This window comes from Rattus norvegicus, chromosome 9 (genome assembly GCF_021556685.1).
Source record: "Rattus norvegicus strain SHRSP/BbbUtx chromosome 9, alternate assembly SHRSP_T2T, whole genome shotgun sequence".
NCBI lineage: Eukaryota > Metazoa > Chordata > Mammalia > Rodentia > Muridae > Rattus > Rattus norvegicus.
In genome coordinates, this window is record NC_141542.1 from 56,229,890 (window position 1) to 56,242,640 (window position 12,751).

At 45.6% G+C, this 12,751-nt stretch overlaps 1 protein-coding gene across 1 annotated transcript in view; it reads right to left on the reverse strand.

Moving 5' to 3' along the window:
• Lonrf2 (LON peptidase N-terminal domain and ring finger 2) overlaps positions 1-8,458 on the reverse strand; it is a 41,506-nt gene extending 33,048 nt beyond the window's left edge. The window contains 1 exon segment of the mRNA NM_001447362.1: positions 7,512-8,458. Coding sequence (NP_001434291.1) covers positions 7,512-8,169 — 658 coding nt within the window. The 5' untranslated portion in view covers positions 8,170-8,458.
• Positions 8,459-12,751: the final 4,293 nt, after the last annotated feature.

Genomic DNA, 12,751 nt, shown 5'->3' on the forward strand with positions numbered 1-12,751 from the left:
TGGGTTTTTCCTACAGTCTGGGACACAATGGGATCAAGATCTGAAAGTCTTCGTGCCTTGCTAGAAGACGGCAATCCCTCAGCAACACTACTGCATCCTTCAGATTAGCCATTCACGCCGCCCTTGTACTTTCTTTCCTATGTAGAAGCATCTGTTTATCTATCGATTTATGGTCTGTTATAAAATGTTGTGTTTAAGCACACTGATTCATACCTGATGCTTATGCCTTGTGTTTTTCTTCACATTTTCCTGTCTGTTCCTGGTCTGGGTAATGACACAGCTTGACAAGTTAATCAGTTCCTTTTCTTAACAGTGTAAAGGTAGCAGCTTATGGGAACACAAAGCTTCGTGACAAATTACACAGACTTCAGATGCAAGACCTGCTTTGAAATCCATCACCCCTCTGCTTACACTGCCTATATGCTAGCTTAGTCCTGAAGTTGACCGGGTTAAGGATACCTTTCTTCTCGTTCAAGTTATTCTTTTCTAACAAAGCATTAAATTTACTCTTCACATTCCAAAGGCTGCTTTTTTCCTGGAGTCCAAAATTAATGAGATCCACTTCTCACATAGATATCAAACAAACCAAACTATTTTCTGAGTGGAGAGACTTAAAGTGATGAAACTGAGGGAAACTGTCCATAAATCACTCAAAAAAAATCAATAGAAGAGGAAGAGCATCATTCAGTTCTTTTGTGTGGAAGGAACATAGGTCAGAAATCTTATGTGTACTGCCAAGTCACTGACCCAAATTTCAAAAGGGTCATCAGATGTAGGAAGGTATCAGGAGGCTCCTGACACACTGTCAGTGAGACAACCAGAAGAAGGTATATTCCGTATTTCAAGTTTATTGAAGGCCACCCTCCAGGTGCTCAGAGTGAGCCTGCGGGTGACAAGCACAAGCAGAATGGAGTTACTGTTCTGCTGTAAATGCTCTTAAATGCATGAAATTGGCAGAGCAGAGAACCACGGTATTTAAAAGAAGTTCAGTTAATCAACATCTAAAGCCATAGGACTTGTGTCCCCAGGAACAGCGACAGGGGAGCAGCAACAGTCTCAGGAGCTGCCCACTCAGGGTGATGTAGGACTGACTGAGTCCACATCTTAAATATGTATTTTGAACTTTTATTTGAGTAACCCCAAGATCACCACCTGGGCCATTTAAAGAAGTCCCCTCGTGTGTGCTCTCACTTGGCAGATCCCCGGTTCAGAGTGACCACCGTTCTGACTCTGTCACTGACAGACGATGCGAACACCTTTCGGTCATTTCAGCGTTCTAAGGAATTTGTTGCTTACAGTTTAGTTTCTGTTTTCTGTTTGTTCTTCCTTACGGATATAACCATCACTGATCTTCCCATATCAACCTTATATTCAACGATCTTGATGATTTCTCTTGGAATTTCTGGTAGTTCGGCTGTGGCGTGCTGATAAGGCACCTGCAGGTGAGAGTCTTGACTTTTCCAATCTAACACCTTTTTATTTCGCCCTCACGGATTGGCTAGCACCTTAGGTCTAATGCTGGGTGGCAGACATGACGCTGAGCACCTCTGTCCCTTCTTCAGATGGACTCTCAGCTTCTCGGCATAGGGAAACTCGGTTCTTACATCAAGCCTGTCATGGCTTCACACACTTCGTGGGTGTTTTTAAACAAATTTAATTTTTTCCCTTCTCATTTCTCACTTTCTGTGATGTTTTTAAGATGCCCCACAATTACCCCCCCTTTTTTTCTGTAAATGTGTATGTGGTTTGGTCTACAAAACTTAACCTCTACCTGAGATGTGTTGACCTCCAGGTTTACCATTCAGTTCAGCATGGGGATAGTTTGTTTGTTGTTGTTGATGTGGTTTGTTTGTTTGTTTGTTTTGGTCTTGCCATTAATGTCTGCTCTTAGCCCCCCCCCCCACTTCTTCCCGTATTCTTTGCATTCAATTGACTTTCCTTTTTCTAGCATCGAGACAGGAGAGCCAGGAGTTCACAGATTTGCGGCTGATCTTGGTATAACAGTGGTGTCCAGTTCTTGATGTTTATGTTTTTCTAACTAATCACTATCAAATGCAGATACACGCATGTCACCGCGCACATGTGAGTTTTGGAAAACAACTCTTGAGAACTTGTTCTCTCCCGAAGCCTTGAAAGAACTAAGGATCCACGTTAGAGTGCCCGGCTTCTGCACACATGATTCTATCAATCCATTGATTCAACTCACCAATCCAATATAATGCCTTCATTATCATCCGGGTCACAGGTTTCCTTATTTTAACTGTGATTTTTCTTTTATCTGATGGTCCACTTGTAACAGTGTGGTTGGAAGATTCCACACTTACACTGATATCCTGCAGTATTGTTAAGGAGTATTAAGAGGTAGGGCCTAATGAGGAGATCAGGCCAGGAGGGCTTTGCTCTGATGATGAGGTCACCCCAGGGCAGGTTAGTTACCACCATCTAAGCAAGCTCTGGGCTCCTCGCTGCACCTCCTCATGCACCCTCTGCTACAACAGGACAGAGCAAGAGCCTGGAGCAGATGCTAGCTAGCACGTCAATACTGTGGATTTCTTAGCCCTCACGATGATGTGAAACCAACGTCTTCCTTTCTATCAATCAGTCAGTTTGTGGTATTTTGTCATGGCATCAGAAAACAGGAGTAAGATAAGTGATGTGAAAAACACATGGCCTTGTTTCCAAATGTTTGAAGACAGTGTGCTCATCTGTCCCTTCATTTTCCTTTAAGTTTAGTGTTCGGACAAATTCAACTTGTTGGATTTCCACATATAATGTCTGTTGCGTTTATCTCACAGGTGTTGGCCTACAAAGCAACAGGCCTGTGGTCCTGTGAATTCTGCAGGGACTCCATTCCATAATGCCTACGAAATAGAAACACCCAAGGTGTCTTATTCCAACATACACTCTTACCTTCTTTCCTTTCCCTGTCTCACCAGGTTTTTCCCTTTACTCCTCTCGCCTGGTTTGTGTGTGTGTGTGTGTGTGTGTGTGTGTGTGTGTGTGTGTTTGTGTGTGTGTGTGTTTGTGTGTGTGTGTTTGACACGCTCATGAGGTCCACACTCGGAACACTACTTTGTCACACAGGTGTCAGGAGCACACTAAGAACACGGCCTTTCCCCCGTTGAACCAGATCCTAAACACCTCCGGCTCTCTTAATACACTTCGCCTTTAATTTACCCGATGCTAACTTTGTCACACCGCAGCTCTTTCTGTCCGTCTTTACAGACATTCATTGTCAGTCTGAATCACCTTGTCTTTGTATCAAAAGTTTCATGATAAATAAGCACTATACAGCCAGGCTTCATCTAGTCCAGTCTGAGACAATATTTTAATGGAATATTCAGGTCACTTCACAGTGTAAAGTAAAGCCTCACTTTTCCAGGGGTCTCATTTGCTCCCGACTACTGTGTTCTTTTAAAAAAGATTATTGTGCGTGTATGAGTGGGGAGGGCATTGTCTTGCTGTGGAGGTCACCCACTATTTGCAGCCCATTCCCCTTACAATCACGTGGTGTCTGACAACAGAACTCAGATTCTCCAGGCTGGTTTCTTTACCCGCTGAGCCATCTCAGTGGCCTCTTGATTTCCCTACCTTTTGGATGGATTGGATATTTGTTGTTTCAACTAGAGCTTTTAAATGTCAACATTTTATCCTTTTGCCAGTTGCTTAACTGAATACAATATACAAAGTTGCCAGTAGACTCTAGCATGGTTACCACACTCCAGGCAGCACATTTACCACTCAATATGTATTGCTCATTCTGGCTCTGAGCTCTCTCCATGTTTTGCCTTGATGTGAATCATAGGGTTACATTTCTCATCCTCATGCCATCCGCAGTCCTTTCACTCGGGACACTTTTCTTCAGTGAAACCTTTCCCTCAGAATCCTACAGAGATGAATTCTGACACAGACCACATCCTTCAGCGTTGCCGGTAGCTTTGGCCCACAGCATCCTGACCTCCTTTCCAATTGTGAAGGGTATTTCTGGTTGGAAGATGACTTCCGGATAGGCTTTTTAATTCTTTATTTGATATGCTTATTCTTTCGGTATCTAAAGATGTCATCCCACTGTCTTCCGGCTTCATTAACTTTGTGTGGAAGTCAGCAGCCATCTTCTCTAACTGCTTTTCAGACTTCCCCTTACATTGGGAATCTCGATTCAGTGACTCACAGTTTTTCATCAACTATGGGAAAAAATCTTGGCTTTTCTTTTTCCTTAAGTATTCTCCTGGCCTTTGTCTTCGCTCTTCATCCAGGTTCCAGCTTCATAGACCTCAGAACCTTCATCTGTATTCCACAGTCCTGCTTCTATTTGATCTTCGCCTCATGTGATCCAGTACAGACACGTTCTGTTAATTTGTGTTTTTTCTATTGCCATGATAAAGACTATGACCGAAAGCAACTTGGGGAAGGATGGGTTTATTAGGCTTACATATCCCAGGTCACAATCCATTGAGGGAAGTTGAGGTAGGAGCTCAAGGCAGACGCTGAGCCATGGAGGGATATTGGTTACCAGTTTGCTGTTTTCTTGCTCACACACCTTCCCAGGGCTAGCACTTCCCAGATGAGTTTGCCCCTTCCACAACCATCATCAGTTAAGAATATGTCCCACAGGCTTGTCTACAGACCAATTAAACAGGGTCATTTTCTTTCCTTTTTTTTTTTTTTTTTCTGGAGCTGGGGACCGAACCCAGGGCCTTGTGCTTGCTAGGCAAGCGTTCTACCACTGAGCTAAATCCCCAACCCCCAGGGTCATTTTCTTAACTGATATCCCCTCTTCTCAGACAACTCTAGCTTCCATTAAGTTGAGAAAAATCCTAACCAATATAACCCATTTCTGGGATTTTTCATCCAAACTTCTGATGTGTGCAGTCTGCTTTGTTTGTTTTTTAACCCATCTAATTAACTTCTAACATCAGACACAATCCTAGATCATTCAGTCTTTGTGTGTGTAGGTGTGAGAGTGTGTGTGTATGTATGTATGTTTGTGAACATGTAGCATGTGTGTATGTATGTGCATATGTATGTGTGAGTGTGTATGTATATGTGTGTATGTGTATATGTGTGTGTGAGTATGTATGTGTATGTATATGTGTGTATATGTATATGTGTATATGTATGTGTGTAAATGTTTGTGTGTATCTTTTGTGTGAGTGTATATGTATGTGTATATGAGTGTATTATGTGAGTGTGTATGTATGAGTGTATGTGTGTATCTATTATGTGAGTATGTATTTGTGTATATGTGTATGTATATGTATGTGTGTATGTATATCTATTGTGAGTGTACATGTATGTCTATTATGTGTGTATATATGTGTATATATGTGTATGTATGTGGGTGTATGTGTGTATGTATGTGTGTGTATGTGTATGTGTGTGTGTGAGTGTATATGTATGTGTGTGAGTATGCATGTGTGTATGTGTGTATGTATGTATGTGTGTGTATGTGTGGGAGTATGTATGTGTGTATGTGTGTGAGGCAATCATCTGCTGATCCCATTATCTTTTCAAACACATCTCTCTTCAACACATGTGTTTCTTTACTTACATTCACAACTTATTGGTAAAGATTACTCACAGAGCCTCTATGTAACCTGGATGAATCTTACCTTGTCTGTGGAAGGGTTCAAGAAAGAAGTATTTGGGACATAGCGATAATGATTACTATAAACTCTCTAACTCCAAGTATTTGTGGACTTTCTTATTATATCAGAACCTCTCCTGTGAGCTAACACATCATAAAATTTAATTTTGTGTGTGTGTGTGTGTTTCTTTGTGTAGTGCTGGGAATTGAACTTGTGGCCTCATAAATAATAAGCATTCACACTGCCACTGAGCTACACCCTCAGTCTCCTTGTCTCCTTTTTCAATTATGAACATTGAAACCAGGAGACCTGGTTTTCTTTTCTACTCTTTGAAAAGAGCATTAATATGGGACATATTCAATGTAAGTTGTCATATGAATGGACAGAAATTGTCAAGGTTTTAGACTTGTAAACTGAGTTCTAAAACACACACACAGATACATACATTAAAAAGCTTAAGACAAAGTTATATAGTTTATGAAGCTATTAGAAAGTTAACACAGATGTAATCTCCATGCCTAACTACATCACTGCCTACAGGTCCCCCCATGCTTCCTCATATTCAACAGTCTCCTTACCCACAATAACCACCACTCTTACCTCTTAATACCCTGTCGTGATTTGCCTGCTCACCCTCAAACAACTGGAATCACAGTAAAAATGCTTTTGTGCATGGTGCTTGTCTCTTCTCTTCTTTTTCAGTTGTTTTTTGGGGGTGGTACAGAATATTGAATCTGACATGTGATAAGCAGCCATTCTAGTCACTGAATTATAGCCCTCACCCCACTTTTTTTCCATTTTAAGACAGGGCTTTGAACCACACTATAGCCCAGGCAGGTAAACTTGCCATTGTCCTACCTCAAGCTCCAAGTAGCTGGGATAGCAGATAGACCAGTGCTAACAGGCCTGGTAGCCTAGTTGCTCTCTCCCTGCACTGTGTCTGTGGGGCTCTTGATAGAGTGTACTGCAGCTGCATTCATTGCTTCCTTTCTCCTCACGAAGTTATTAGAATATACTCACCTATTCTGCTCTTGCTGCATACTGGTTTTCCCTTGTAGTTTTAAATTTATGTGTATGACTGCTTTGCTACATGTATCTATGTGCAATTTGAGCCTGGTTAGTTTCCAAGGAGGTCAGAAGAGGGCGTCAGATCCCCTGGAAATTTGTAATCCCCTTTTCCCCGCCCCGTCGCCCCCCCCCCCCCCCCCGCGCTCCCGAAGTGAATGCTGGGAACTGACCCAGGGGCCGAGAGCAAAAAAGTAGTCTTAACCAGTGAGCCATCTCTCCAGTCCTGGAAGTCACTTTAATGATGGTATGTATACACTGTGTGCAATCATTTGGTGCAGATGTATATGTACCTCCTTGAAACTGTTAGAAACCAGTTATTTAATACATGGACACTACCAAACAATTTTCCAGGAAGATAATTTGCATGAGAATGCTCTCATCTTCTTCAACATCTAAACACAGGTGAAGGTCTTCAAATGAAAAAGCCCTGTCTGACCTAGGGAGTGCAGTGAATGTAAAAAACACAACGGACAAAAATAAATAAATAAATAAATAAATAAATAAATAAATAAATAGATAGATAGATAGATAGATAGATAGATCTTTTAAGTACTGAAGATACATAGATAATAGTTTGGATACAGAGTGGAAGCCACTGTTAAATATCACTTGCTCCTGGTCATTCTACTTAACATATCTACAAGAAGATTTATTACACTACGCGCCTTATACTGCAGCTCTTTGGCTAACACTGCTTTACAGCATACACTGGAGCCTTGAGAAAGCCACAGCGCGATGCACCTGTCGTGTGACTCTGGCCATCTTGCAAGCTGCGGCTGTGCACCTTACTACCGCTGAAATTAAAATGCCACCGGCCACCGCCCAGCCCCGTGGTCACCCTCGAGGCTGACTCACCCATATCCAGGGCCTGCTGGCACCTGAGCAGCGCGGCCTCGGGCTGCTGCTGGCGCTGTAGTCCCCGCGCCTGGCACGCCAGCCTGCGCAGGCGACACTCGGCGGGGAAGCACCTCTCCAGCAGCCCGCTCAGCACCACGTTCACGCGCCGGGCCTGCGCCCGCACCGGCACCTGCTCTACGCAGCGCTTGCACACCGTGAGCCCGCTGGACAGCGTCACCGGCTTGTAGAGCAGCCGCCCACAGCGCGGACAGCCCAGCAGGTCGCGCGGCGCCACAGGCCCCGAGGTCCCGGACGCACAGCCTCCGGGCCTCGCCGCCACAGGCGGCCGTTTCTCGCGCAGGCCCAGGGCGCGCGCCAGGCCGCTCGCCAGCTCGGACAGCTCTCCGGGCTGCAGCGGGCCGAGCAGCGCGGCGCCGCGGAACGCGCCGATGGCCTCGGGCAGGCGGCCTGCGCGGGCCAGAGCTTCTCCCAGCTGCAAGCACAGGCCGCGCTCTGGCTGCGCCAGGCCGGCCAGCAGCGAGCGAAAGAGCTCGGCCGCCACCTCGTAATCGCCCGCGAGGAAGGCCGCGGAGCCCTGCCCCAGGGGCTCGGCCGAGGGTTCCTCAAGGCTGCTGCGCACGCCCTGAGGCTCCGGAGGCGCCGGCTCGGGGCTCATCGTGCGGAGACAGGGGTGTTTGGCGGCTGGAACGCGGTTTCTGCCCTCTTCGCCTTCAGCCACGAGCGTCAGCGGACCCGGTGCTGCGAGCCGCGGGGACCACGCGCGACGAGCTCGGAGGAAGCGCAGCGCACGCTGGAACGAGGCGCCGTGCGCGTCCCAGTGCGCGCCCCAGTGGCTCACGTCAGCCAAGTGACCGTGGGAGCGTTGGCGACCCCCTCACGGCGCCGGCGTTCTGCCTGAACCTTTTTTTTTCTGCTCTCTGCGGGCGGCCCCGCGCGTGTGCGTGCGCATGCTCTTCCCGCCGCTGCGGAGTCATTGCGCAGGCTGGAGCCGAGCATCCGAATGTCCTCGACACCCTCCACCCAGCTCTCCTGCATCTCGGTACCTGCCGTTTCCTCAAGACCAATCTGCACAGAGGACCCTGGGCTTCTCTAAGTCTAAGAAGGCAAAGTCTCCAAGCCTTTTAATCTTCCTTAAACGCATAAGATCCTGCAAAAGAGATCCAGTTCTCCAGAAACACAAGAATACAGACAATGAAGATTATTTACATACGAATTATCCAGTTTACATTAAACGTCTTGAAATGCAAATAAAACTACCGTAATAAGCAGATTGGAGGTCACATGGAGCTAGGAGAAAGGACATGAATACGATGTTAATATCTCTTTATTTGTGGTGCTGGTCTTGATGCCAGGTAGGTGAGCAGTCAGACAAGGTATCCAAGTAAACTGCCATCATGACTCCTGATGGTTGGGAAGCTCCTTTGTAGTTAAATACTCTCGAAGATGCAAATAGTTTGCATCTTAACAAAACATGAAGCACGGGGACATTTCCCATGCACACGAATAAGTGAGTGCACAACCAGATAATAAGAAATCGTTTAAGTTAAAACTTGGAAAAGATGAAAACGATGATGTCATGATGAGGTCCACTAGGGTAGCAAGAGCTGATTCATTTTCTCTGTGGATTTAAAAATAAATAAGAGGCAGGGAAAGCGAGAGACCTCAGGCCCAGCCAGGTTCTCTTGAAAGCAAAAGCAGGTGCATACCTCAAAACCCAGAGAGAATTGAACTCCTAGTGGGTGGGATCCGGACTCTCAGAAGTGTCTGATTTGGGAATATTGCAGGGGATTCGATAATCCCGACAAAGAAAGGGAAGTGGGCACAGAAAAGATAGGTGGGCAGGGTCGGGAGGCTGAGCTGAGTTTCATTATTCCCTCACCCTGATCACCTTCCCTGACTGCTGTAAAGTCTGAAAGGACCCTACCCCAATACTAGAGCAGGAAGAACATGGGCCATGAGGTTTCATTGGTCAATCTGCAGCCTCAGCAACTTGTGGCTCCTCCTACTTCTCTGCCCCCCTGAACTTTTCAACAGTCAGGCTGAGCAATATATATCTGGTAATGACTTGGGGAGTATGTCTCCTAAGGGTGAGGAATTCCATTAAAACATTGCCATGCTTCCGTTAATCAACCAGACTCATTTGATAGCATCAGGTACCTACTTACTTCACAAGTCTATGATTTGTCATTTCACTGAGATCAAGCATGAAATCAGCACTCAAGTACAGCCTATAAAGTAACACTTGGAAAAATATTATATATACACACAGACACACAGACACACCGATACACATGCAAAGACACACAGACACATACACAAAGACACACAGACACACAGACACACCGATACACATGCAAAGACACACAGACACACACATACACAAAGACACACAGACACACACATACACAAAGACACACAGACACATACACAAAGACACACAGACACACACACAAAGACACACAGACACACACATACACAAAGACACACAGACAGACAGGCAAAGACATACACAAAGACACACAGACACACACATACACAAAAACACACACACACATGCAAAGACCTACACACAGGCACACACACGCAAAACATACATGGGACACACATACACAAAGACACACAGACACACAGGCAAAGACATACACACAGACACACAGACACACACAGACAAACACACACGCAAAGACATACACACAGGCACACACATGCAAAGACATACATGGGACACACACATACACAGACACACAGACACACAGACAAAGACATACATGGACACACACATATGCAAAGACACAGAGACACACACAAAGGCATACACAGACACACACAAGCACAAAGACACACAGACACACAGAGTCTCACACACAGACACATATAGACACAGAGAGATGCACACATGTAAACACACAAAGACAGACCACAGATTCATACACCACACAAACACACATACAGACACACACATAGACACACATGCACACACACACAGATACAGAGAGACACACACATGTATACACACACACAGACACACCACAGATCACATACAGAGTCACACACGACACACATACATAGACGCACAGAGAGACACACACCAACACAGAGAGTTGCACACACACAGACACCACACAGACACACATAGACACAGGAGATGTATACACATAGACACATACAGACAGACCACAGAGCCTCCCACACAGACACATATACAGACACACACTCACTCACATACTCTCTCTCTCTCTCTCTCTCTCTCTCTCTCTCTCTCTCTCTGCAACAGAGAGTTACACACACACACACACACACACACACAGTAGTTAGTGGAAGAAAGCAGTATTAAAGATGCTTGTTGGTTGGGATGAGCGAATCTAGACAAGAAATGCTACCTTCTCCTTCAGGTGCTGCTTCCAGAGACAGGGAGCACAAAGCATCAGGATCAGTGTTTGGTACTAATACATCCTGACAGAAGTCATAGAAGAAAAGTTTCTTCTGGCTCACAGGCCTAGAGTACAGTGTGACCTGATCCAGCCAGTCCTTCTTCCCTGACAGGTTCCAGAGAGAGAATGGACCAGTGGGTGAGAGAGAGAGAAAAGATAGAGGCTGGAGTTGGGAGGTCTTGCTTTGTCTTACGCCAAGTACATTTAAGCGCGGCACATTATATACCATTTCCAGGGAAGAGATGGGACAGAGTCAGCAGGGGGCTAATCAGGCAGGAAGCACAGGGTATCTCCAGAGCATTACAGACATAGCACTCGGTGGTCCTGGGACTGACAACCATAGTCTGGTACAATAGCAAGAGTTAGGTATTAGAATCGAAAGCCGAAGCTCTTTCAAGGCCCTGCTCCCGGGCCATTACTGGTTCTGCCTAGCATGTTCCTAGTTTTGAAAAGGAACAATGTTTTTTCTTTACACATCAGGGACTGGGGGAAAACCAAGGGACAACCCACCCCTCAACAGTGCTCCATCATGGTGAGGAATCATGGCACCTAGGAACGAGGGGCAGCTAGTCATATTGTGTCCTTAGTCCAGAAGCAGAGAGTGATGAATGTCAATGCTCAGCTCACCCACTCTTTCTAGTCAGTCCAGAATCCCAACCCCCACAATGGGGCAACCCATAATTAAAATTCTCACCTCAGTGAACCTCATTTCAACCATTCCTTACAGAAGTTCCCCGGGCTTTTCTCCTAATCATACTAGATCCTGTTAGTATTAGGCTTCGGGGAGGAAGTAATGACACCAGAGCCTTGTGTGTTGCAACTTTCAGATGCTCTTAGCACGGCGGATCCCAGTATAATTTGAACATGAAAGAGACTTGAGAGCATCTTACAACACGTGCCAACAAATGTACACCCCTTAACAGCATACTGCTGGTGTTTTACCTAGGAAAGGTTACAACGGGATGAGTGTGCAGCTGTGGAAACTCACAGTGGAGGTGTAAGGGCAGGCAACAACCCAGAGTTGTGACCGTCTGGAGCCAGAATGTTGAATAGGGAATCTAGGCTCTCGTGAGGAATGATAGGGTGTTGAGTCAGCCAACCCAAAGGGTTCCGTTTGAGATCCATCTCTTTATTGTGTGGAACTATGAGAGCAGACCACAGAGAACTAGGATGGATGGCTGTAGATAAACCAAGGTGAACGTTCTTGGGAATGTTGGGCACTGGGACATGGATATTCAGGGTTCCTCAGCTCACCTCAGCTGTTAAATATGCAGACTGGGCAATCACCCTTGCCTACTTATCTGTCATCTTGTTAGATTCAGTGATCTTGATGAGGGAAGAAGCACAAACGGTTTTCAGTTTCAGGTAGGGGTGAAGCAGGAGCCTCTGCAGAGGAGAAAATGTTCTGAAAGTTAACTGTCACTATCCAGTGATGGTCTTGATTTCAAACACTTATAACAAGTCATCGTCGTGGTGTGTGTATGCATGTATGTGCATGTGTGCACATGTGTGTATGTCTATGCATGTGTGTGCATACATGTATGTGCATGTATGTATGTGTGCATGTGCGTGTACGTGTGTGTGTACATGTTTGTGTGCCTGTGAGGGGGGTGCATGGCCATGAGTATGTAGGTAATCATGTCAGCGTGAACCACATGGAGGCCAGAGCAGGATGTCAGATGTCTTCATCTATTACTCTCTACCTTGTTGTCTTGAAACAGGGTCTCTTGCTGAATTGAAAGTTCACCATCTCAGCCAGCACGCTTTCAGAACCCACCTATCTCTGTCAGCCATTTCTGGGCTTAG